At 62.8% G+C, this 23,368-nt stretch overlaps 4 protein-coding genes across 5 annotated transcripts; 1 reads left to right on the forward strand and 3 right to left on the reverse strand.

The window, feature by feature from the left end:
- Positions 1 to 450: 450 nt before the first annotated feature.
- On the reverse strand, positions 451 to 5,182 carry KAZALD1 (Kazal type serine peptidase inhibitor domain 1). The gene is made up of 5 exons (XM_085229953.1): positions 5,023 to 5,182; positions 3,328 to 3,905; positions 2,479 to 2,639; positions 1,873 to 2,020; positions 451 to 1,789 (listed from the first exon to the last, which is right to left on the reverse strand). The coding sequence occupies exons 2-5, from the start codon at positions 3,821 to 3,823 to the stop codon at positions 1,704 to 1,706; spliced, it is 891 nt and encodes a 296-aa protein (XP_085086079.1). The 5' UTR covers positions 3,824 to 3,905; positions 5,023 to 5,182; the 3' UTR covers positions 451 to 1,703.
- Positions 5,183 to 8,325: 3,143 nt separating this feature from the next.
- Positions 8,326 to 12,205, reverse strand: SFXN3 (sideroflexin 3). 2 transcript variants are annotated; one of them, XM_085229959.1, is made up of 11 exons: positions 12,004 to 12,205; positions 11,114 to 11,280; positions 10,872 to 11,042; positions 10,684 to 10,782; positions 10,534 to 10,609; positions 10,368 to 10,453; positions 9,956 to 10,083; positions 9,833 to 9,882; positions 9,675 to 9,724; positions 9,430 to 9,477; positions 8,326 to 9,323 (listed from the first exon to the last, which is right to left on the reverse strand). In XM_085229959.1, the coding sequence occupies exons 1-11, from the start codon at positions 12,202 to 12,204 to the stop codon at positions 9,227 to 9,229; spliced, it is 1,173 nt and encodes a 390-aa protein (XP_085086085.1). In that variant the 5' UTR covers position 12,205; the 3' UTR covers positions 8,326 to 9,226. The 2 variants fall into 2 exon arrangements, with proteins under 2 accessions (XP_085086085.1, XP_085086086.1); XM_085229960.1 differs by lacking the exon at positions 12,004 to 12,205 and adding an exon at positions 11,474 to 11,625.
- PDZD7 (PDZ domain containing 7) lies at positions 12,193 to 18,616 on the forward strand. Its single transcript, XM_085229963.1, has 17 exons — positions 12,193 to 12,421; positions 12,822 to 13,186; positions 13,280 to 13,426; positions 13,698 to 13,866; positions 14,041 to 14,217; positions 14,574 to 14,721; positions 14,922 to 14,982; positions 15,419 to 15,844; positions 15,934 to 16,134; positions 16,264 to 16,305; positions 16,515 to 16,675; positions 16,751 to 16,842; positions 16,925 to 17,016; positions 17,089 to 17,160; positions 17,307 to 17,717; positions 17,930 to 18,030; positions 18,121 to 18,616. The coding sequence occupies exons 2-17, from the start codon at positions 13,000 to 13,002 to the stop codon at positions 18,268 to 18,270; spliced, it is 2,637 nt and encodes an 878-aa protein (XP_085086089.1). The 5' UTR covers positions 12,193 to 12,421; positions 12,822 to 12,999; the 3' UTR covers positions 18,271 to 18,616.
- Positions 18,476 to 23,328, reverse strand: LZTS2 (leucine zipper tumor suppressor 2). The gene is given in 7 exon segments (XM_085229958.1): positions 18,476 to 20,012; positions 20,103 to 20,156; positions 20,158 to 20,373; positions 20,570 to 21,139; positions 21,533 to 22,003; positions 22,766 to 22,819; positions 23,177 to 23,328. Coding segments are annotated over 7 exon segments (2,049 nt in total). The 5' UTR covers positions 23,201 to 23,328; the 3' UTR covers positions 18,476 to 19,352.
- Positions 23,329 to 23,368: the final 40 nt, after the last annotated feature.

Here is a 23,368-nt window from a genome sequence, read left to right on the forward strand (position 1 = left end):
AGAAACTGCAGATTTGTGGCAGAAAGCAACTGATTCCAGAGAGCTTGAGCTGTGAGTGCACAAGCAGAGCAGCCAAAACATTCGGGGTGGCCAAAAAGCACCAACCCCGCATGTACCCTATAGGGCTTTGGGTCTGGTGGAGGTTTGATCGCTCCTTTAGAGCACATCCCTGGATGACGGCAGGATGGGACCCTTTCCTTTGTCCCCAGCCCTGCGATAGCCTTTGGTATCATGGGGTGCCCTGGACAGATAGGAGGTGCTGTGACATGTGCACCTGGTGGCCACATTAGCAAGGCTTCCCAGATCCCCAGGACCCTCCAGGTGCCCAGAGCTAAGCACTGTCCTTATGCATCCCTTCAAGGAGGCACCCGTGCAGAGCTGACCAAACATTTCAGAGACAACAAATAACCTCAATTATGCTCTGTGGCAGTGACCGATTCCAGGCGCACAGCGATATCAACTCCTTTAATTTTTCAGTGGCACAGGGGACACCAACCCCACTGCCTTGCAGGGAGCAGAGACCTGGATTTGCAGCTGCCGCCCTATGGATGGGCTCCAGCCCCTCAGTCCCCACCAGCCTGGTGACACAGTGGCACAGGCAGAGCTGGCACAGGAGCATGGCTAGGTGTCAACAAAGGGCCAGGTGGCTCCGAGCCATGGGATGCTCTCAGGTTTCCCTACTGCAGCCACAGCCACAGCATGGCCCAGTTCCACCAAACACTCGGTGTACAGAACAGAGAGGGGATTAGCAGTGGAGGAAATGGCCCAAACAACAGCAGAAGCAGCACAGGAGCTAAGGCTGTCCCAGCTCCATGGGGTTCACCATCATGGAAAGAGCCCAGGAGCCACCACAGAGGTGCAGGGACCTGGTGCGGTTGGGGAGGCATTACTGCTGGCTGCAGCATGGGGTGGGGACCAGCTCAGCCTCACCGGCTGAAGGAATTTTGGGCCGCTGCCAACTCCAGACAAACCCCTTTTATTTGCTCGCTCAGGTTTTGATGCTGTAATTGCATCGTCTGAGCCAGCTCTCAAGAGAAAGAGGAAGGGAAGAAAGAAGAAAGGGAAAGAGAGCAGCCAACCTGAAGGGACCCCATGGGACGATCCCTGTTGGTTGCCTAGAGCCCTGAGTGTACACTTGGCTCATCACTCACTGAGATGTCAGCACAGAGAGCTGCTTGGGAGAAGAAGCATAAAGCCAATCCAAAAAAGCCAAAGTGTTTGTGGCCACGTGGGCCTTCAGGACAACACTGTTCAGGGGTGAAACCACAAATGTCATGTTGCCTCAAATCACTACTTTTCTGGTTAAGAACAAAATGGGAAAGAAGGGCATTTTGGCAGCAAGCTTCTGGATGTCTCTGCCCCTAGGGTGACACACAAGCCACACTGTCATCTGGAATAGGCTGCCCAGAGAGGTTGTGGATGCCCTGTCCCTGGAGGTGTTCAAGGCCAGATTGGATGGGACCCTGGGCAATCTGGTATAGTATTAAATTGGGGAGTTGGTAGCCTTGCCTGTGGCAGGGGGGTTGGAGATTCATGATCGTTGAGATCCTTTCCAATCCAGGCCATTCTGTGATTCTGTGTCTCCAGCCCAAAACAGAGGTGTTCAGAGAGTTGCTCAGGGCTGGAGTATGTGCTCTGGATCCATCCCTGAACCCCAAAGCACCCTGGGGCGAGTGCTGCCCAGTGCCAGCTCCGCAGCTGGGCTAGTAGTACTCCTCCTCGCTGTCCACGTAGTCTTCAGGCACGGCACGGGGTTCCGGCAAGGACAAGCCCGTCAGGTTGAGCTGGTCTGAAACAGCAGCACGGGAAATCTGTGACACTGCCACCCTCGAAAGCCAGTGCCCTGCCCAAAGGTCCCCTCCCTCTGCTCACCCGGAGTGAGGACGGTCAGGCTGGCCACTGCCATCACAGCCCCAACCCTGTTCCTGGCGAAGCAGCGGTACGTGCCCTCATCCGTCACCCGCACGCCCTGGATCTGCAGCCAGCCGGTCACCTCGTACTTCTGGGGGCCACCTCTGAACTGCAAAGGGAGAGACAGCAGTGAGCCCCAGGGTGAAGGAACCCCCGTGGGATGACCCTTTGGGGAGGTGAGAGTGGGATGTGGAGAAGCTCTCTTTACCCTATTAAGCACTGCTCTGGGGTTGGAGCCAGCCCTAAGCTCCCTGGCGCCAACTGTACTATGTCCTGTTTGTCCCCAGCAAGAAACAGCCTCCTCTGGCCCCAGCTGTGCTGCAGCTGTGTTTGCAGGCAGCTATTTCAGTACAGTGGCCAGGGATGGAGGATGCCTCCATCCACACCCTGTAATAGCTGGGTATGACCCAAGAGGGCTATATTTGGTCTGGCCACAGGCAGGATGCAGGCATGGTAAGTGGAGATGAACCAGGCTGATCCCCCTGCGCATCCTGTGTATGCAAGTTCAGCAATGATCAGAGATGTTTTCACATCTCGGTCACCATCCCCCCTGTGCCAACCACTCACCTGGACAGAGATGTGGGGGTCATCTCCCGGCAGCAGCATCTCTGTGCCATCCTTCCTCCACTCGATGGATGCCATGGGGTAGGCAAAGACCTCGCAGCCAAAGATGACGTCCTGGCCAGTGACATTCCACACATCATAAGGAGGGGAGGTGATTTGAGGCTCTGGGAATGGAAGATGGAGAGGAGACAGGGAAGCATACTGGGCTGAGGGTATCAGGCTCTGGTAGTGATGCCAGGACCCTTCCCATTCCCCTCTCCTCACCCACATTTGCAGAAGGTCACTCTCCAGCTCGCCAGTGACCCACGAAGGGCTCCAATCCCTCCCAGCCTCACTTCCCCCACCTGCACAAGGAGTTCCCCTGTGATGCAGCCTTTGGGTCTCCCGTCCTGGCCACAAACCTCTCCTCTCCCTGTGCCTGTCCCAGCTCTTATGGGCAGCCAAGAGGGAAAAAGCTCAAAGATCCCACGAGATACAGAAAACAAAGTCAACCCCGATCCCCTCCTTCAGCTGCAGCGAGTGGTGTCAGTGGGTTGTCCCAAGCCCATAGTCACACACATGGCTTCAAATGGGACATGGAAGCAGTGCAGCCCACTGACCTGGCCCAGCTTTCCATGAAGGAGCCACGTTCCTGGGGCGTTCCTTGGCCCCAGCCACATTCCATGCACGCTGCAGCCAAAAGCTCGCTAACGACGCCTGGCTCTGCCCCAGCCAGCAGTGCTCACCGCCTCCCATAAATCCCGAGCCGACTTGGCACAGCCTCCCCCTGCACCAGACCCACTGCAGAGGGGCCTCTGGTTGAAATATTGAAGCCAACCTCCCATCCTCGCGCTCCCTCTCCCCACACACTACCTGCCTCGCAGGGACCCTCGTGGACCACGGTGAGGTTGGCATCGGGGTGGGCACGGGCAGACTCGAGGAAGCGGCAGATCTGGGGGTAGGTGCGCCCGTCGGAGCCGCACAGCGCCTGGTGCGACAGGCAGGCACACTGGGGCTCGGGCACCTCGCCGCGCTGCAGGTCTCCAGCCTCCAGCTGGCATTCCAGGTGCTCCCCGCATTTGCCATAGAAGTGGTTGGTGTTGTCCAGGTCACAGATCTGTCCCTCCAGGTTGGCACACTCCCAGCAGCAGTCACAGGCGTCCCGCACCGTGCCGGCCAGGCAGCCGCGCGGCACCGGGCACTCCTCCGGCCGGCACTCGGCGCAGCCCTCACCCTCCTCCAGCAGCCGCTGCCAGCCACGCTGCAGGTACTCGGCGCTGCTGGGGAAAGTTCGGCCCGGCTGGAGGCAAGCCCAGTGCAGGGTGAGCAGGGAGAGCAGCAGGCAGGAGGAGCTCAGCACCTCAGGCATCCTCGTGGCCGCTCCCAGAGCCCGGTTCCAGCATCACTTGGGTGGAGATTTGGATGGGTCAGAGCAAAGCGGCCATCTCGATCTGCAAGGAAGAGAACATGTGATAGCAGTATTGTGTGATGTGCCACATCTTGGGGCCCTCCGCTTCCTACCACGCTACAAAAGCAGCTCCCACCCCCAAAATGTGCTGCTGTGCAACCCCCTCGTCCGCTGCCCTGACTGGATGCTGACCCATACCCACAGCTTCAGCCCTCTCCCCTAGCAGGTAGAGCCCAGCCTGTTGCAATCCCACTTGAGGGGCTGCCTCATATTCTCCCGACTGCCTTGTGCTCTGCTCCTCACAGGGAGCAGTTCTGGAGCCAGGTATCCCTCTCCTTTTCTCACCTCTCCTCAAAAGTCACGAGGATTTTTCCCTCCATCACTGCCCAGAGAAGCAGACGAAGGGCTCTTTCCATGCAGGAGGCAGCCAAGCCAGGGGAGCTGAGCCAGGAGGATGCTCCCACTCATGCCTGGCTTTTGTCCTCCCCTCCCTGCTCTGAGCCCCACATCTAGCCACACCAGGAAAGCCCTGCAAATTCCACAGTTATCACATTGGTGGCTGAGCACCAGGGAACTCGGTGCAGAAGCGAGAACAACGGGGTTCCCACCCCCCAGCCTAAGTTAACCCCTCTCCCGCAGCAAGCAGAGGGGCCGATCGGCCTCAGACATCCCATCTCTGCTGGGAAGGATGTGTAGGTCCATATGAGCTGTGCCCTCCCCCAGCCCCCAGCTTTCAACTCCTGTGCTGGAGGGGCAGAGTGAAGTTACAGCCATCTGCCCTGCAGCAAGTGGAGGCTGAGAGGTAAAATCCGGCATGGGGGGCCGCACCTGACCCCCTTCTGGGAGCCTCCACGCTCCCGGCAGGGCTTCAGCCCCCTGATAGCCCCACAGGAGCAGGACTAAGGCAGCCCAAAGCCAGCCTGACAGGATTTGTTACCCCCCGGATTAAAAAAAGGAGAGCAGAGCTCTGCCCCATTAACCGGAGACCCCCAGGCAGCGGGGGAAAAGGGGCGGGGGGGGGTCCTGCTTGCCTTCCCTCCCTGTCCCTGGACTGCAGGGAGGAAAGCTCCAACCCCAGGAAAAGGGGCCAGGAAAGGGGCAGACGATGCAACGCTACCCTGAATCTCTATGAGGGTTGTCCCGCTCGCGGCAGCACTTACCGGAGCGCGGTGCGGGCCCCGCCGACGGCTGCGATGCACAATGGCTTTGGCAGCAGCGCGGCGCGGGGCTCCGCTGCCACCGGCCGTGATGTCAGCGCCACGCCAGTCCCCACGCCCCCCGCGGGCTCCGGCCCAGCTCCGGACGGGCCCCGCGCTGGCGGCCACCCCTTCCCTGCCGGGTGCCGGGCCGGGATCTTCCATCCGTCAGCAACGCGCAGCTCCCAGAGCCCCCGTGACTCAGTTTCCCCAGGTGGGATCTGTGGGGCACCCGCCTCTGTCCTAGGCTGAGCGTAAGCGCTGTGCTGGGGGAGGCTGCAGTCGTCCGTCCCCCCCCCCCCCAGCTCCCTGTGAAGAATTTGTGGGATTTGCTTCTGCGGCAAATCTGCAAAGCCAAAACCATCCCGGGACCCCTCAGTGGATCTGGTTTCTTTCTCCACACCACAAAAATCTGCTTTTGCTTTCCAAAACCCTGCTGCAAATCCACTCTGGGCTCCGGAGCTTTCGTTCAGGCATGCTGCAAATCTGGCCGAGGCGAAGGATGGAAAATACACAAGGCTTTGTGCTGCCGAGGGGCTTCCTGCCGGCTCTGCTTCCCCTTTGGCGGCCCCCAGCCCCATGGCTGGGCTGGGAGCTGTGGGATTTGGGGCAGCTGAGGCTGGAGGAGCGCTGCTGAGGCTGCTTTGGGAGCTACGGGGCTGAGGTACCACTTTGTGCACCTCCAGGAGCATTTTGGACAGGGTGAGCTGGTAGAAATTGTGCCCTTTAGTTGGGACATCCCTATGTCCAGTGCTGCCCTTGCCCAACCCAGCACCTGGAAACAGCTTAGCTTAGCCCTGGGAAAAAGATGGAGCCCCAGCCTGGCAGGTAATTAAACCTCCTGCTTAATGAGACTGTTGAATGTGCTAATAAATTGCAGCAGCTCTGAATTAGGGGGGTGGGAGATCTAACCTGTGCTTAATGAGGAGCTGTGTTATGGTTCAGTCAGTGTACCTCATTACATAGCACATCTCAGGGCTGTGGGAAGGCTCCACCTGCCTCTCATCACTATTATCCCCAGTGATCATCCCCTGAGATGCTCCCTCAGCTGTGGCATCCCTCCTGGGTTCTAACATGTGCACCCATCACTACTTCCATGCCCATCCCAGGTTGCCCCAGCCATGCCCTGGGCTGATGTCCTGGCTGATTCCAACGGGCTGTGGCTGATGAGCAAAATCCCACCCTGGAAAAGAGGCCGTGGGCCAGATGACTCAACGCTGTGTCAGATCTGGCAGGACGGAAGGCTGCGTGACGCCCAGGGCAGAGCACGTGTCAGCAGGGCTGCTGGCCTGCCGGATGGCTCTCAGGGCATGAAGGCTGATTCTAATCATAACTCAAATCTCCTGTGTTTCAGCTCAATGCCCATCTCTGCTTCCTGCCACTCTGACCCTGGCTCCACGTGTATTTCAGTGGGGTCTTGGCTGCATCCCACGGGACCCTGTTGGGGATGAGGCCCCACCCCGTGTGCCAAGCAGGGCCTACACCGCCAGGCTCAGATTTCCCCACAGCAAATTCCTGCCCAGAACAAACCCGTCAGCAAATTCTTGGGGAAGCGGCTGCAGCTGTGTGCAGGAGGGATGCAGGTTTCCCAAGGGGCCCCCAGCAGCACTGTCTGGGTGGTGAGGGACACTCTGTCACTGGACACTCTGTAGTCTGTCACCTCTGTGGGTCACTCAGCTCCTGGGAGCTGCGGGGACTGCCCTCTCCCCAAGCGTTCTGCCCAGCATCCCCCTGCCAGCTTTGACACCTTGGGGTCAGGAGCACGATTCCCACCCCCCTGCCACATACCAGGCTCCCCCCTGACCCCAGGCACAAAGCAAGCAGGAGCTCAGCCAGGTTCTGCAATGGGGTGCAGCCCTACGAAGTTGGGGTGAGGGGACCGTGCTCTGCAATCCCACTCCCATGAAAATAGCATTGCCCACGGCTGTTGCTTTTCCCAGCCTAATGCTGGTGCTCTCCTTGCCACCAGTGTCGCCCCCCACAACAAGGTCATCTCCAGCACTTCCACCAAGGGCCACGTCTGGCTGGGATCTGGGGACCTGGACTGGGAACTCTGTCCCCATTTTGCTACAGGGTGCCCCATCCCATACGAGCTGCAGTCAGGGTGTTTGGGGGGTCCCTTGCGTTTGCTGGCCTAAACACTTCCAGGGTCCTGGAGGCTGACGCCGCTCTCGAAGCAGTGGGGACAGGCTATGGGGTCTCTGCTGCCACCTCCAGGGCGCTGCTGGCGTCGTCTGCGTCCCCTTGCCGTCACAGCCTGACCCTGTCCCTGCAGGTACACGGCCCCCCACACCTCTCTTCACCTCAACCCCATCATGCGACCACCCTGAGGACACCCCTCCAAGGGTACAACATCGTGTCTCCTCTAATAGGGGTTTGGGGACGCCAGCGGGGAAGGTGACCCCCACCCGGCACCCCTTACCCCGGGGACGCTCTGTGGGGAGGGGGGAGCCTGCCAGCGGGCAGCCCATTTCCAGGCGTCATTAAAGAGCAATTAGCTGGAAATTAAGCTGAGAACAAGTATTGATTAGCTCATTAAGGCTGGGGGAGCGGGAGGGATTGCTGCCGCTCGCCCTCATTATGGGCAAGGTTAAAGCCTGTGGTTGGGCGGCTCATTAACAATGCCAGAGAGCAATCGATGCCCCCCACCCCGACCCTGACGGCCCCAGCACCGCAACCTGCGGGATAGGACCGTGTCACCAGGGTGGCAGCGGTGCCACCTGCAGTGTGTCACCATCCATAGCCCCACATCTGCTGCTCCCAGAGCAGCAGGAGCTGTCCGTGCACAGGTTGGGGGGGGGGTGGAGAGAAGTGTCATCATTATTTTTGTTTTCTTTGCTCTGCCCTGGAAATATATTGTATTCTCAGCTAATCCCGTTCAATTACACCACAATAAAACACATAATAAAAACGTAATTCATTTTTCCCGAGCGCTCCCTCTCTCCCCGCGTCTTGGCAAGCTATTAAAAATTTGTCTTCATTTTTCTGGCAAGAGCCTTGTACCTTTTCATCTTTAATTTATGAGAGCAGAACAGCAATTGACAAGCCCTTATTGCACGGCGAGGGGCTGCATTATTTATAAGCCGCCGATGGCTGGCTCGGGGGAGATATGTGCAATATGCCGGGGCTGGGGGGGACGGGGCTGCTCCTGCATCCCTAATGGGTGCTGCGTGCTCTGTGCTGACCATCCATCCCATAGTGTCCCCAAGGCAGCCCCCAGCCCCTTTCCATGGCATGGGGAGCGGTAAGCAAGGGACTTCTCTCTGCTTTTGTATAAACAACCTGCCTTTATTATTTGGTAGATACAGGTACGGAGTATGTATTACAAAAATAACCAGAGGAAACAGCGATGTGCTTAAAGCCATATGAGAAGGTCCATGGAGGAAGCCATGCAGGAGCCGAGCCTTGAGCAAAGGCGCATTAAAGGGAATAAAATGGAGACTGCTGAGATTAAAATGTGCCATTTGCTCCGGGGAAAGCCAGATTACAGCCCGGGATCAGCACAGAGCAGAGCGCACGGGGAGCTGCGCACGCACACCAAGGCTGGAGCGGCCCCCCCACTGCACTGTATATCCCATAGTGCTCACCTCTGGCTTCTGAGGGGTTGTGTTCTCTGGATGCCATGCCCAAGGGTGGGAGCATCCATCTGAGGCTCCAGCCTGGGGGATGCCATGGGACACAGCCTGAACACAGCCACATACACACTGGGTACGGGAAACACGCTGGGGGACAGCCAGGATGGAGACACCCGGTACAACGTGGGTCGGAGCTTGCAGGGACACCAACAGCACAGCCACCCCATGATATTGCCCAAGGTTGGGACACTTGGGTGTCCCAGCAATGTGCAGCACCGCAGGAGGATGGCAGCAGCACACGGGGCCCCTTTGTCCCCACCCTCGTGAAGCACCTGTATGCCCAGCCCTGCTACCGCTAGCCTTGTGCCACCAGGGAAATATCCCCTGCTCCTGGCACCGGGCTGGTGGCCCTCAGGACAGCCCCATGAAGGGACGGGAGAGCAGTAAAGCACAGCTCAGGGAAGGTGCTAGGATGGGAGCCCGCTGGGTTCGGGGGCTCAGCTATACCCAAGCACCCAGGGACAGGAGGTGGCCAGAGGGCAGCAGCTGCATCTTTGGGACGCTCTGAGCTCAGCAACGCAGCGGCCCCGTGCTCACAGCCCCTTGTTGAAGTAGACAGTGTGCAGCTGTGGGTCCACCTCCCGGATTTGAGCTTGGACACTGGGCTCCAGGCGGCTCACCTGCATCGAGCTGACAAGAGACATGGAATGTTGGGGGGGACACAGACATCTGCAAGCTTTTGGCTTGAAAGGAGCAAAAGCACTTCTGGAGAGCTGGGCAAAATGCCCATCCTTACCTCTTCTGTGGGAAGAGTGCGCAGCACAGTGGGGTTGCAAACACCAAGCTGCATGGAGAAGACAAGAAGAGCAGTGGAGGCAGCCAGGAGATGAGGAGGGGACCTCCCAGCCCCAGACCTCAGTCCCCAGTGTGGGGCCAACAAGCATGCTGAGGCTTCATCTGTCCTACCAAGTGCAAACCTGCTCCTGGCACAGGGCATCACCCTCATCCCACCTTCCTGGGATGCACCCTGGGGTCACTTACCAGAGTCCCACCAATCCAACCTGCAGGGGAGCGTTCAGGTACGGGTACCGCTGTAGGGGACAGTTTGGTGTCAGTGAGGTGGGCAGGTGCTGTTCCCCTGCAGGGTTCCAGCACAGTGCTAGTGGGCCATCCCTATGCCCACTCTCCTGCCCCTGTACCTTCAGGAAGGCTCTTTTCTCCAGCACATTCATGATCACTGGGGGGATGGCTGGGGCAAAAGAAAAGGAAATGAGCTCCATAGGACCCAACTCACATGGCCAGGGCTGGGGCTGGGCACTCACCCATGGCCGGGGCTGCCATTCCGATGCGGGACACCACCACCTGGAAGATGGCCTTCTGGGCGGCTGCCGTGGACTCACCCAGGCGGTTCCCATTCTCATCTGTGATGGGGATCCCCACTTTGAGCTCCCTGTAAGGACAGCAGGGATGAAGGGGGATAGGGGCACAGCAAGCAGGGAGGTTGGTGTCCTCCAGGTCCCCCACCCATGCACTACGTGATATGCTGGGGCTCTTGGCTGGACTCCATGTGTGCACCCAGGGATGCTGGCATTAACCCACAGCTCTTGGGACAAAATCAGGAGCTGGTACCCCCAAACCAGCCTTTTGGTGTTTGGGGCCCCAAAAAGCTTCTGCAGAGCATGGGCACTGCTCCCCACAATGTCCCCATGTCCCCTCCCGCAGTTGGGAACCCACCTCTGTCTCATCAGCGGGATGTTGATGCAGTTGGCAGCAGCCACAGCCGCAAAAGGCACGTAGCGCCCAATGATGGCCGGCAGGTGCTGGGAGGGGAGCAGGGAGCAGGTTACCGAGAGGCTTTGGGGCACAGCTGGATGTCCCCAAACACCCGGAACACCCTTACCTTGGTGAGGGACTTGAGCCCTAGCGCCGTAACAACCGCACCGCCGGTCGCGCTCACGTAGGCCGTCCCCAGCTGGCTGCAAAGGCAGGAGGTGACACCCACGTCCCACCGCCCCACAGACGAATGTCCCACCATGCTGGGGAAACTCACCTGGGGGTGATAGGGGCATCCCCGCTGCGGTTGGTGTAGTTAACGATGGCATTGAAGGACTGGTTGACCCACTGCCAAAACACCACAGCCGGCGTGGTCCTACGGGCACCGGCATCGTTGGGGAACGTCCATGGTAGGGGGGGGACACAGGCACCCGGGGGTGCTGGGGATGGGGAGGGGGCCGGTACCTATAGAAGGTCAGCATGCAGCCGGTGATGGTCATGTTCATGGGCACCTGGGCGGACATGCGCCCGATGAGCAGCATTTTCTCTCCCGTGTCGGGGTGGAAGGCAGAATCATAGATGTACTTGGCACGCCACAGCTCATCCTCGGTCAGCCCTGGGGGCACCGTGCCTGCCCTGCAGGGTGTGCACAGCTGCGGCACAGATCCCACCGCTGTCCCGCGCGGGTGGGACCCCGCGTCCCGTACCTGTAGGCCAGCACCAGGCGGCGCGCCTCGTCCAGGGCCGCCCCCGACAGCAGCAGGTTGCGGGGGTCGGTGACGGTGAAGAAGTGCTTGGCTCGGCCCTGGAAAGTGCTCTGGTCCCAGCGGGGCTCGCGGATGTCGATGGTGCTGGGCAGCGTGGGGGGCATCCTCTGCGAAGGGGAGGGGGGGCACAGGAGGATGCGGTGACACGCAGCCCCAGAGCCGCCCCCCGGAAAAGCCCCGCGCCAGCCCCGCTCCCACCCGTCGTGCAGCCGTTCCCGGAGCTCGGCAGCTCGGACCGCTATCCCCGCCACCCCCGCGGGGTGATCCCCCCCCCGGCTCCCGCTCCCGGCCGGCACTCACGGCTCCGGGCAGCGCCCGCTCGGCTCCGCGCCGCTCCGCCCCGATGACGTCCGCGCCCGTCACGGGGCCGCCTCACGCCGGGGGTGGGGGCGCGGGGGGGGGGCCGCGGCGGAGGCGGCTGAGGCTGAGCGGGGCCATCTGCGGCACGCGGAGCTACGTGCGGCGCGGCACGGCCACGGGGCGGGGGGCGCGCGTGGGGATGAACGCGGGGCAATCCTGCGTGGGAGAGCTAAGGCGGGCGCGGTCACGTGGGCGCGGTCACGTGGGCGCGCGCGGTCACGCGTGTGGGTGCGTGTGTATATGTGCATTTGGGCGTGTTTCCGCGCGTACACGCGTGGCACAGCGCCCGTGTGCGCGGCAGCCGGGGACGAGCCGCCTCGCGCACACGGCGGTATGCCTTCGCGCGCGGGGGCACACGCGCGTTCGCGGCGGCGCGTGGGCTGCGGGCGTCCAATCAGGAACGCCATCGGGACCTCCGACCCCGCCCGGCCGCCCCGCGCCCCCCTCCCCCCCCCGCTGCCGCGCATCACCTGAAACCGGCGCGGTGTCGGGTTCGCGCGGTCGGCGCCAGCCCTGCCGTTGGTCACGACCAGCCCCGGGGCGGGGGGAATGGGTCGACACCGGCTGGCACCGTTCGGGCCGGGGGAGGGGCAGCCCCACGCCCCATCTCGTGCCTCAGCACTCCCGTGCGCGGCGTTCGGCTCCGCGCGCGGCCCCGCGGGGGGGCTCATCCCACGGGAGGAGGGGGTGTGACACGGGGCTCCCCCCGCGCCCAGCGCCAGCCCCGGCCACCTGAGTGACAGCTCCCACGGCCGGCACACCGCCGGGACAGCCAATCTCCGCTGGCACCGACGTGCGGGAGGCGGTGCCGCTGTCTCCCCCCCCGCGTCCTCTCCTTCCCCCCCGCGCCGAGCGGTGTCTCTTTCGCAGGTGGCACCATGGGGACAGGTGAGGAGGGCACGGGGAGGGGGGGAAGGAGGTGGCATGGGACCCCAGCGCCGAGCGCCCCGTCGGGGGGAGCGCCGCTGGAGCGCGGAGGGGTGGCCCTTGGGAGGGGGGGCTGCCGGGCGGCGGGGACACCGCGGAGGGGACGCACGCAAAGGAGACATCACTTATTTATGGAGGTCAGGCCGGGGCGAGCGGGGGGCGCCGGGAAAATCCCCCCCGCGCCCTTCCCCCGGGAACGGAGAGATTCGTGGCGTTGGGGGAGCGGGGGGGCTCCGTGCAAATCCACATCCTGAGGCTGAGGTCCCCGCGGTGCCACCGGCGATCCCACTGGGATGCGGCAAGTCGGGGCATCTGGGCAGCAGGGGAGGTCACACCATGGCGTTCGCTGTCCCCCCCACAGGCTGTGCCGCCGGGACCCCTCCTGCCGCCCCCCAGCCGGCCCTAGCGCTGCGCTGCTGAGGAACGCGCCCCAACCTGGGCATGTGCTGCGGGACGGTGCCACGGTCTCCCCCGGCTGGCGGGCAGCCCCGGCCCCGTGAGCACCTGGCGAGCCGCGGTCGTACCGCTCGGCTGCCGCCATGGCCCAGGGCTGGGAGGACGCGGAGATGATGGCGGCCGGGCGGTCGCGGAGCTCCAGCAGCGAGGTCAGCCTGGCGCCCCGCTGCCTGCTCAGCAAGCAGAGCCGCCTGCTCAACGGGGTCACCCGCAGCGCCCGTGCCACGTCCCCCATGGGGCGCGTCATCCTCATCAACTCCCCTATCGAAGGTACGTGGGCACCCAACCGGACAGCTGTCCCTGCCTAGGGATCGCTGCGTCCCCCAGCAAGAGTCTGAGCTGGTGACACGTCTGTTCCTGCAGCCAGCAGCAATGAGAGCGATGTCATCAATGCCATCACGGTGGAGAAGAGCACGGATGGCAAGCTGGGCTTTAGTGTCCGTGGTGGCTCCGAGCATGGGCTGGGCATCTTCGTGAGCAAAGTAGAGGAGGGCAGCGCTGCCGGTAGGTGCCACCGAGCAAGGGATAGATACGTGCCACCAGGACACTGGGGAGCTGTCAGGGACATGGTGCCACAATGGTGACACTGACCTTCATGTCATCACCTGCACCCACCTTGTGCTGCTTGTTCCCACTGGGTTAGGATGACACTGGGGATATTGGGGAGGGAGCAGATCAACCTGTTTGGGGACAGGTCAACCCACTTGGGGACAGGGCACCCAGCAAAGTCAGTGGTTTTAGGTCAGGTGCCCAACTGAGCTGCTTGCCCCTTGCAGAGCAGGCGGGCTGTGCGTGGGGGACAAGATCACGGAGGTGAACAGTGTGAGCCTAGAGAACATCACCATGAGCAGTGCTGTCAAGGTCCTCACTGGCAACAACCGCCTCCGCATGGTGGTCCGGCGGATGGGCCGTGTGCCGGGCATCAAGTTCTCCAAGGAGAAGACAGCCTGGTGAGCAGGACACCCACACCCCAAACCCGGTCCCATGGAATGGGGAGGCTCAGTGGGGGATGCTGGAGGGCAAGTAGGGGCCCAGAGGTGGGAGACTCTCACTCTACTGAGTGACATCAGTGTCCCACTGGGTGACAAGAGATGCCTCCACCCAATGCTGTGTCCATGCCCCAGGGTGGATGTGGTGAACAGGCGCCTCGTGGTGGAGAAGAGTGGCTCGACGCCATCAGAAAGTGGCTCTGAGGATGGTCTGCGGCGCATTGTCCACCTCTACACCACCTCTGATGATTACTGCCTGGGCTTCAATATCCGCGGAGGTCGGGAATTCGGCCTTGGCATCTATGTCTCCAAGTATGGCTGCTCGTGTGTCCTCATCCTTGGGGGTACCAGGGGGACGCAGCACTCAGTTTCTGCTGTGATCTTTCTGGGGCTGAGCATACCTCCCTGACTGATGCTGGGACATCACCACATTGGGTGTTGGGGCATCACCACGTTGGGTATTGGGGTATAGCCATATTGGGTGCTTGGACATCACTGCATTGGGTGCTGGGGTATCACCACATTGGGTGCTGGGGTTCCACTATGCTGGGTGTTGGGGCATTGCCACATTGGATGCTGGGGCACCGAGACTTTTGATGATGGAACACAGGGCTGTCTGGACAGAATGTTAGGGGCTCCATCCCCAGCCTGTTCCTCTGTCACCCTAGGGTAGACCCTGGGGGGCTGGCGGAGCAGAATGGCATTCGAGTGGGTGACCAAGTCCTTGCAGCCAATGGAGTCAAGTTCGAAGACATAAGCCATAGCAAGGCGGTGGAGGTGCTCAAGGGGCAGACCCACATCATGCTTACCATCAAGGTACCTGTAACCAGCCCTGTGGGGTCAGCTAGCCCCCATGTTGGCACTGTCCCAGCACATCCCAGTTCCCGGGGGGGTTGGCACGGCCGTGGGCCGCTTGGGTTTCATGGCTGGTGGGAGGGGGATGCATTATTCATGGCTGGCACCCGGATCGGGTTCAGCCGGTACGCGCTGACCCCTCATCTTTTCCCTGCGTGTAGGAGACCGGCCGCTTCCCTGCCTACAAGGAGCTGGTGGCCGAGTACTGCTGGCTCAGCCGCTGTAAGGACCATGTCACTTGGGTACTGGGGGGACACACGGCAGGACTGGGACCCTCAGGGCAAAGATGTCCAGAGGGTCCCAGTGGGGAGGGAGAAGGTCTGTATGCCATGGGATCATGTGTGTCCTCTGTCCTGGGAGGGAACATGTGCCACGGTCAGCATCTCTGCAGTCCCCACTTGTCCCCATCCCTGCAGGGGACATGAAATCCCCAGGGACACAAAGATCTCTGTGCCATGTCCCGCAGCCCTGTGTTCCCATATTCCCCCCTCCCTTTGCAATGCTAGTAGCCTGCCATCCCTGTGGCCCTATAGTCCCAGTGTCCCTGTCCATGGGGGATGCGAAGCTCTGTGTTCCCTGCTGAGCCACCCCATCTCCTCCTGGTATGCCACCCTGTGTCCCCTGGTGCGTCACTGCTTGTCCCTGCCATGCCTTGCAGTGACCAATGGACAGCTGCAGCAGCTCTCTCAGACCTCAGAGACCAGCTCCTCCATCTCCTCCTACTCCTCGGGACCACCGCCAGGGACAGTGAATGGGCTGGGGACGGTGACCCCTGGGCCACCCACCCGCACAGTGGACGTGGCCATCTCCACAGAGGACGGGCCGCGGCGGAGCTGGGCGCGGGATCGTGCTGAACGGGCCATGCAGACTGAACCAGCCACCGAGGGGCTGCAGGAAACGCGGCGCACGGTGCGGCCCCCAGAGCTGCTGCGGGACACGGCCATCCGAGGCCAGGGCGCCCGCGAGCCCCCCGGCACCCACCCACGCCGCACCTTCTCCCATTCCCCCAAAACGGCGCTACTGTTGGCGCTGAGCCGGCCCCGGCAGCCCATCACACGTTCCCAGAGCGACCTCACTGTGGCTGGTAGGAATTCAGCACCGATAGCCCCCCAGCCCCAAACCCTATTTGGGATGGCCCCTCTGGTGCATCCCAACCTCCTGCTCTGTTCCCAGAGGAGAAGCGGAAGAAGAAGCCGGAGGGACAAGGGTCACGGGGGGCTCCTCCCGGGCTGCACCGCTCCAAGACCCTCGTCAACCTTTTCTTCAAGGGTGGCCGCACCAGCAGCCAGAGCTGGGCACCCCCCAGCCCCGAGCCCCCCAGCTCTGAGCGCTGGGCACGCACCAAGTCCCTGGGGCATCCTGATGGGGACAGAGGTACTGGGATGGGGTCAGGGGCCAGGCACAGAGCTCCATTGATGGGAGATGGGGCTGTGGGAGGCGGGTCCCTGTGTACACAATTTCACCGCTGCCCCAGTTGCTCACCCATTTCCATCTCCCTTGCAGTAGGTGCTGTGCAGAAATTTGTCATCCGGAGCCTGAAGCGGGGTAATGAGGGTGGTTGTGGGGGGGGTTCTGCATTCGCCTGTCCTTGCATGGTGTGGCCAAGTAAGGGGTGGGCACCAGGGGTCCCCATTTCCAGTGCTTTGTGTGTGACTTTGGCATGGATCAAGCCTGCATATGGGTTTGGGGCTGGTATAGGACAGTGGGCACAGGGTATCCCTGCCTCACTGGCCACCCTCTGCTCTGTTCCCCAGAGAAAAGCCGCCGTGGCCCCATCCCAGCCCCATTCTGCAGCCTGGGCACCCCACAGCCTGATGGTGGTGATCCCGAGGCACGGCTTACACTTATCCAGGACACAGCAGCACGGCTGCTCAGCCCCGATGAAGTGACGGCCGTGCTCCGCCACTGCACTCGGGTACGGCACCATGGGCATCACTGGGAGGTAAACTGGGGTGCGGGTTTGGGGCTGACAGCCATTCCACGCCTGCAGTACCTGCACGAGGGCGGCGTGGAGGATCTGGTGCGGCCACTGCTCGCTATCCTGGACAGGCCCGAGAAGGTGCTGCTGCTGCGGGATGTCAGGTGGGCACACGGGTGCCACTGGGATGGATTGGAACCCTGCGCTCTGCTCACACTGCAGTGTGAGCCCCGTTTGTCCTTACAGGAGTGTGGTGGCCCCCACAGACCTGGGACGTTTCGACAGCATGGTGATGCCACTGGAGCTGGAGGCTTTTGATGCCCTCAAGAGCCGCTCAGGTAGAGCTCAGCATGGAGCTGGGGGACAGAGTGGGAGGTCACCACGCTGACCCCACTGTTCCTCTCGTGCAGTGCGTTCGCCTGCCCTACGCCCAGCCCACCATGATGTCACCCCCAAGCGACACCTCATCACGCCTGTGCCTGGTGCGTGCCCTGGGATAGGGGGGATACAGGGCAATTTGGGGCAGGGGGCTCTAAGGAATGAGGGTTTACTCCAGAAAGAGGGGTTCTAGGGTCCGATAGGGTGGTGCCAGGGGTGCTACCCCTCTTCTGAGTCCCTCTCACTGCAGATTACCGTGGAGGGTTCCTGCTGAAGCCAGCGGGGGCCCCCGAACCAGAGGAAGTCGAGGGGCTGCCGCAGAGCCCTGCCCGGCTGCGGGCCTCCCCAAGCCCCCGCCGGCTGCACCCCCGCACCTACACCCCACTCCCTGACGTGCCAGTAGACGCCTACACCTACACCAGTGGTCCCCCGCCCACCGCTAGCCCCAGGCCCCCCAACTGGCTGCTGGCTGAGCCCCTGCACAGCCCCCAGCCTCAGGACGGGCGCTGCTCGGTGTCGGTGAAGCCCCGGAGAGGACGGGCTCCCCTCACACTGGGAGGGGAGAGGGGGGCTGTGCCACTCGCCAATGGCCCCAGGGAGGAAGAGGAGGAAGAAGAGCGGCTGCTGACTGTCACCTTGTCCAAGCTGAAGCATTCGCTGGGTGAGTGAGAGCCTTATGGGCACCAGCACCTTTGGGATGGTTGGAACCCCCTTAACAAGGGATGGTTAAGCACGTGGACAAAACATTGAGCTCTGCCAGTTGCAGTTGCTTAGGACCTAGCAAAACAGGGCAGAGAGAGGCCGTGCAGCCCAGGGATGGGGGTACCATGGGGTCCCCATGTCAGGTCTGAAGGCACCTTGGTTCCACCGCAGGGATCAGCATCTCTGGTGGTATTGAGTCACGGGCACAACCGATGGTGAAGATTGAGAAGATCTTCCCTGGGGGGGCCGCTTTCCTCAGCGGAGTCCTCAAGGTAGGGGGCAGCTCTGGGGGACCCAGCCCCTCATCTTTTCATCACTGAGCCCTCCTGCAGTGCATCTCATACTTTTCCTCCTGGCACCAGGCAGGGCATGAGCTGGTGTCGGTAGACGGGGAGAGCCTGCAGAACGTCACGCACCAGCGTGCCGTGGACATCATCCGCCAGGCCTACCGCAACAAAGCCAAGGAGCCAATGGAGCTGGTGGTGCGGGTGCCTGCTGTCCCCCTGGAGTGACACCGCACCTCCCCAGAAGCCATCCCACACCCCCATGGAGCTGGTTCGCTCCGCACTGAGCTGCAGCCGGTCTCAACCAGCAGGGACAAAGGACCCGTGTGTGCACAGAGGGGCAGCCCAAAATGGGACTGAGATGGAGGCATGTTTGGGATAAGGAAGGAAGGCAGGCAGTCCCAACCCTGCTACAGATACATGGACACTGCCCTGAAAAACACAGCCAGGGGCTTGTTTTTAATCAGTGTATCCGTGTGGTAAGAGGGCAAGCCAGGCTCTGGAAGTGGGACACAACAGAAATAAAAGTACAAAAATATAACGCCCCCCGGCAGCCAGGGGCGAGCAAGCCAGAGCTGGGCACGGCCAGACTCTTCCTTTGGTTTGACCCCGTGGGCACACAGCCTGTCCCCATCCCTGGTGTCCCCATGCTGGTGGCCAGTGCTGGCTCCTGACACCAAGCCCCTCTCCCCACACCGAGCAGGCTGGGAATCACAGGGGCACGGCTGGGCTTTCTGGGGGAGAGGCACAGGGACAAGGGCACGGGGAAGGCACTAAGGGCAATGTGCCCCATGGTAGGAGTGAGGAGACCATGGCCAGGCAGAGTGTGAGTAAGGGGGAGGAGGTGTTTTTTGGTAGGTCCTATAAAAATAGAGTTATTTAAAATGGCACAGAAATGAATCCCCTGACAAACACGCTGGGGAAGGTGGGGGGAAGGCTGGCATGAGCAAGGACATGGAACGCTGTCCCTATGGGAAGGGGCTGTGTGACAGTGCTGGGAGAGATGTGAGGGAGGTGACAACACACCCTCCCCAAGGTGACCCTGGCTGAAGTCAGCGTGCTAATCCCTGGCTGCTAAGAGGATCAGCAAGAACCAGCTCTGGGACATGGCACCCCCTCAGCCCCACAGCTCACAGGCACCCCCCTGCAATGGTGCAGCCAACACGACCTCAACCTACACCGCGATGCTGGGGAGGGGGCAGCACCTGAGGTCCCCAGCGCCCCCTCGCAGTGCATAGCAGTGGCGAACGGGAACTCCCGCTCTCAGCCCCACAGCTCCCAAAATCCCAGGGGCTGGGGCAGGCAGTGTCTCAGATCTCGGTGGCCGTGATCTCCTCGAAGGGCAGATCGGGGCCGGGGGTCTCGCAGGGCTCCATCGGGGGCTCCTCTCCCTGCAGCCGGAGGTGCTGCAGCCGCTGCTCCAGGCGCCGGTTGCGGCGGTACATCTGGATGTAGTTGTACTGCAGCTGCTTCTGGTAGCGGATCACCCTCTCCTTCTCTCCCTGCCACGTGCTGCGCTCCTGCTCGAAGGCGTCCCGCTGCTCCTGCCCACGCCGCCGCTCCAGTGCCACTTCTGCCCGCAGCCGCTCCAGCTGCCGCTGCAGCCCCGCCATGCCCCGCGGCTCCTCGCCGGGCTCGGGGCAGCCCTCGCTGGACTGCGGGCAGCGTCCCCAAGCGGCATCCCGCAGCCCGGCCACCTCCTGCTCCAGACGGCCCGCTTTGGCACGGAACAGGTCAGCCTCACTCTTGCGTCGCTGCAGTTCATTGGCGCACACCTCCAGCTCCAGCGCCTTCAGCCGGGCGGCCTCCTGCAGCCCCCGCGCCTGCTGCTCACCTGCCTGCAGCTCGGCCCGCGCCTCGCGCAGCTGCGCTCGCAGCACCAGCAGTTCTGTACCGCGCTGCGCCAGTTCTGCCTGCGACTCCTTCAGCTGCTGCTTCAGCAGCGAGATCTCACCTGACTTCTGGCACACCTGTGGACAGTGGTTGCTCAGGCACTGGCCACGGCCCCATCCTGCCCCCCAAGAAACAGGGACACCACGGTTGTCCCCAGTATGGCTCACCTCCCATTTAGTCTCCTCCAGCCGTGGTCCCAGCTCAGTGTGCTCCCGCTGGAAAGGATGCGCAGCGGCGCTCCAGCAGCTCCCGCTCCTGCAGCAGCTGAGCAAAGTCCTCCTGCAGCTGCTTCTTCTCCTGCTGCAGCTGCAGCACCTGGAGCTGCAGGACCTGCTGCCCACGCTGCGCCTGCTGGGCTGCCTGTCGCACCTGGGCTGCACAGCGCTGCCGCAAACCCTCCAGCTCCTGCTCACAGCGACGCTGCTTCTCTTCGTATACCTGGGCACAGGTGAATGTTGAGATATGACATCGCACACCATCACCTCCATGTCTCCCCAGGTCGACATCTAGAGCCTCCACGGGGTTCCCCAGACACGCCACTATATGCACAACCCAAACCCACACGATGGGGCCATACGGGCACCCCCAACCCTGAGAGCTCCCCTGGTTCTCCACACCCTTGCAGGCTTCTTACCTGGCAGATGGCCACCTCATTCTCATCCAGGCTGTCCCGCAGCTGCTGCAGCTCAGCCTCCCTCTCCCGCAGCTTGTCCTCCAGCTCACGCACCAACAGGACCTCCTCACCTGGTAGCGGCGAGCACTCACAGGAGCCACTCTCAGAGGAGGGCCGGCCCCGGCCACTCAGCGAGCCCGTGCTTTTGCTGGAGGATGAGCGCCCACTGTCCGAGTTGGAAGGGCCGGCTGGTGGGCGGTAGCCACCTGAGGGCTCAGGGTGGCCATGAGGGGTGGCTGGGAGGTTGCCAGGCTCAGTATGCTGGCTGCAGCCTGTGCTGTAGGTGGGCAGGCTGGACAGAGAGTTGCGTCCCGAGTCTGAGAGCGTGCCTGAGTGGCTGCTGGCGCGGCAGCTCAGTGAGCCAGGCTTGTCGGCCCCGGTGGTCCCCAGCAGGTGAGTGAGGCTCACCTGGCTCTCTGACAGCGCTGCAGTCCCTGGACGTATCCCCTGGTTGGCTGGCCCTGGAGCAGTCCTGATTTTGGGTACCACCGGCTTGAATGCCATGGGGCGAATCAGAGTCTTCTCCACATTCTGCAAGGGGAAAGAGGAGAGAGTGGGGTCTAGGGAACAAGCATTCTCCAGAAGTGGCCTGGCAGAGGCTAGGGATGTTGCCAGCGCACCAGGAAGAACACAGTAACCCCACCAATTCTGCTCCCACCCAACACCTCAAGGTGTTCCAGCTCTGACGAAGATGACCACTAGATGCCCTCTGCTCCATGCAGCAGTTTCAAGAGAGACTCCCACACATAAATGGCCACTCCTGACACGAGGAAGAGGGCAACAGGAGCACAGAGATCACCACCACCCATAGGGACACGGACCATGTGTTCTCTCTTTGCATGCACCAGCACCTCTCCCCAAGCCCAGCAGCCCCAGTGTTGCACAGGGTGCTGAGCAGATCCCCCAGCACCGCTCCCATCTTACCTCCTCTAGCTTGCCAGAGACAGGGACAAGCTTGGGGGGCGGCCCCCGGATGCCATCACTTGGGGCCTGTTCATCCCGCGCCTCATCTGAATCGCTGCAGGGACTGATGGGAGAGGCGGCCTCCAGCCACTCCCCATGGAAAACTTCGTTGGTGTAGGCATGGGCAGTGGCTGAGCACGGCTTCTTAGGGGGCAAAGTGTGGAGCAGGGGATCTGGGGGGCTAGCTTGCAGCAGTGTATCCTGCACACGGAAGGGACCCCCAGCACCAGCAGGCTGGCAGGAGCGATCGTGGCAGGGTCGGCTGGCGATCAGGCTGCCCACACTGCCCATGGTGCTGTGGGTGGGCAGGGGCGAGCAGGCGGCAGTGCGGAGCTGGGCAGCCGCCTCAGGGGTGGCCTCGATGGAAACAGGCAGCGTCTGCACGATAGCCATGGCAGGGGGGCCCCCAGCGGGCAGGGGGGCACGGGCAGCCTGTAAAAGAAAGGCAACGTGGGGTCATCAAGCAGCAAACTCGCTCATTCATCCCATAAGATGCCAATGAGTATAGGACCCCCATAATGGGGCAGGCGGATGTGGGATGGGTGCAAGAGATATGCTGGGCTGGAGGAGGCGTCGAGCAGAGCAGCATAAAGCTGGGATTAGCCAAAGAAGGGGGGGAGGCACAGGGCACGCTGGGGGCTCACGCAGCACCAATGCTCCCCAGCGAGGCCCAAAGGAAGAGCTCCACGGAGAGCAGGGCTGCCCCTCGCGCTAAGCACGGTCCCACCGCATGGCCGTCACCGTGCCTCCTCTGCTCCACTGCTCCCAGACCTGCACCCCTGCCCTGCCCCACAGCACTGCCCGCACTGCCGTACCCCAGCTCCCGGCTCCAGAGCCCTCAGGACGCCCCAAACACCTCGCCCGTCGCATCCTTCGCCTCGATCCCCCCCCCCCGGCATCGACAGCACCCCACACCCCAATCCCCTGTCCCCACATCCCTCTCTCCCACACCTCACGGTCAACCCGCCGCCCCCGGCCCCCAGCCCCCCGCGCCGGAGCACCGCAGCGCCGCGCTCCCCCCGGGCCGAGCCGGACCCACCCGGGCCGGGCCGCCCCACGATGCGCTCGGGCCGCCGGGCCGCCGCGCTCCGCCCGCCGCGCTGGCACCGCCCCGGGGCCGCCCCCCGCCTCCACCGCCCCCAGCATCACCCCGGGGTGACGCCGGGCCCCCGCGCGGGGCGCCCCGCTTCTCACCTCGCTGGCCGCGGCCCATCCGTCCGGCGGGTCCCGGCCCGGCTCCGCCGCCCCCTGGGCCGGGAAAAGGAACAGAGAGCGGGGTCAGGGCCGCCCCATTCCCCCCCTCCCGCCCCTCCGAAGATCCCCGCGGGGCCTCCGCGGTTCCCACCGGCCCGGCCCGGCCCGCGCTCACCCGCCGCTCCGCCGCCGCCGCTTTCCCGCCGGTCCCCGCCGGCCCGGCCCGCGCCAGGCCCCGCCCGCCCCACCGCCCCCGGCCCCCGGCCCCGCGGCGGACGGGAGGCGGCAGGGGGTTGCCCTACGGCCGGGCCGCGGGGCAGCGACGGCCGCGAACGGCCCGCTGGGGGCGGCCGGGGCCTCAACCCGCCCCCCGGCCCCGCGGGCGGCAGGGGGGGACCGCGACCCGCTCACCTCCGCGTCCCCGTCCTCCGCCATGGGCCCGGCTCCCTTCCCGGCGGCCGCCGCCTTCTCCCGGCCCCACGCGTGTGGGGTGCGGGTGGCGAACCCGCGCGTGGGTGCTGTGGGGCGCGGTGGCGGGGAGGTGCCCGCCACTGGGTCGGCGCTGGGGCGGGAGGTACGTACGCGTGGGGCCGTGTGACCCGC

Source organism: Meleagris gallopavo, chromosome 8, assembly GCF_905368555.1.
Source record: "Meleagris gallopavo chromosome 8, MGAL_WU_HG_1.1, whole genome shotgun sequence".
Classification (NCBI taxonomy): domain Eukaryota; kingdom Metazoa; phylum Chordata; class Aves; order Galliformes; family Phasianidae; genus Meleagris; species Meleagris gallopavo.

What these genes read in the sequence shown, in the direction of transcription:
- KAZALD1 (XM_085229953.1), bottom strand. Translation starts at nt 3,823, where the DNA reads ATGCCTGAGGTGCTGAGCTCCTCCTGCCTGCTGCTCTCCCTGCTCACC. An exon ending in CGAGGGTCCCTGCGAGGCAG is followed by an intron (nt 2,640 to 3,327) that starts GTAGTGTGTGGG and finishes TTCCATTCCCAG; the next exon opens with AGCCTCAAATCACCTCCCCT. An exon ending in ACCCCCACATCTCTGTCCAG is followed by an intron (nt 2,021 to 2,478) that starts GTGAGTGGTTGG and finishes CTCCCTTTGCAG; the next exon opens with TTCAGAGGTGGCCCCCAGAA.
- SFXN3 (XM_085229959.1), bottom strand. Translation starts at nt 12,204, where the DNA reads ATGAGCCCCCCCGCGGGGCCGCGCGCGGAGCCGAACGCCGCGCACGGG. An exon ending in GTTGGATTGGTGGGACTCTG is followed by an intron (nt 9,478 to 9,674) that starts GTAAGTGACCCC and finishes TTCTCCATGCAG; the next exon opens with CTTGGTGTTTGCAACCCCAC. An exon ending in GCACTCTTCCCACAGAAGAG is followed by an intron (nt 9,324 to 9,429) that starts GTAAGGATGGGC and finishes GTCTCTTGTCAG; the next exon opens with CTCGATGCAGGTGAGCCGCC.
- PDZD7 (XM_085229963.1), top strand. Translation starts at nt 13,000, where the DNA reads ATGGCCCAGGGCTGGGAGGACGCGGAGATGATGGCGGCCGGGCGGTCG. An exon ending in GGGCAGCGCTGCCGGTAGGT is followed by an intron (nt 13,427 to 13,697) that starts GCCACCGAGCAA and finishes CTTGCAGAGCAG; the next exon opens with GCGGGCTGTGCGTGGGGGAC. An exon ending in ACATCATGCTTACCATCAAG is followed by an intron (nt 14,722 to 14,921) that starts GTACCTGTAACC and finishes CCCTGCGTGTAG; the next exon opens with GAGACCGGCCGCTTCCCTGC.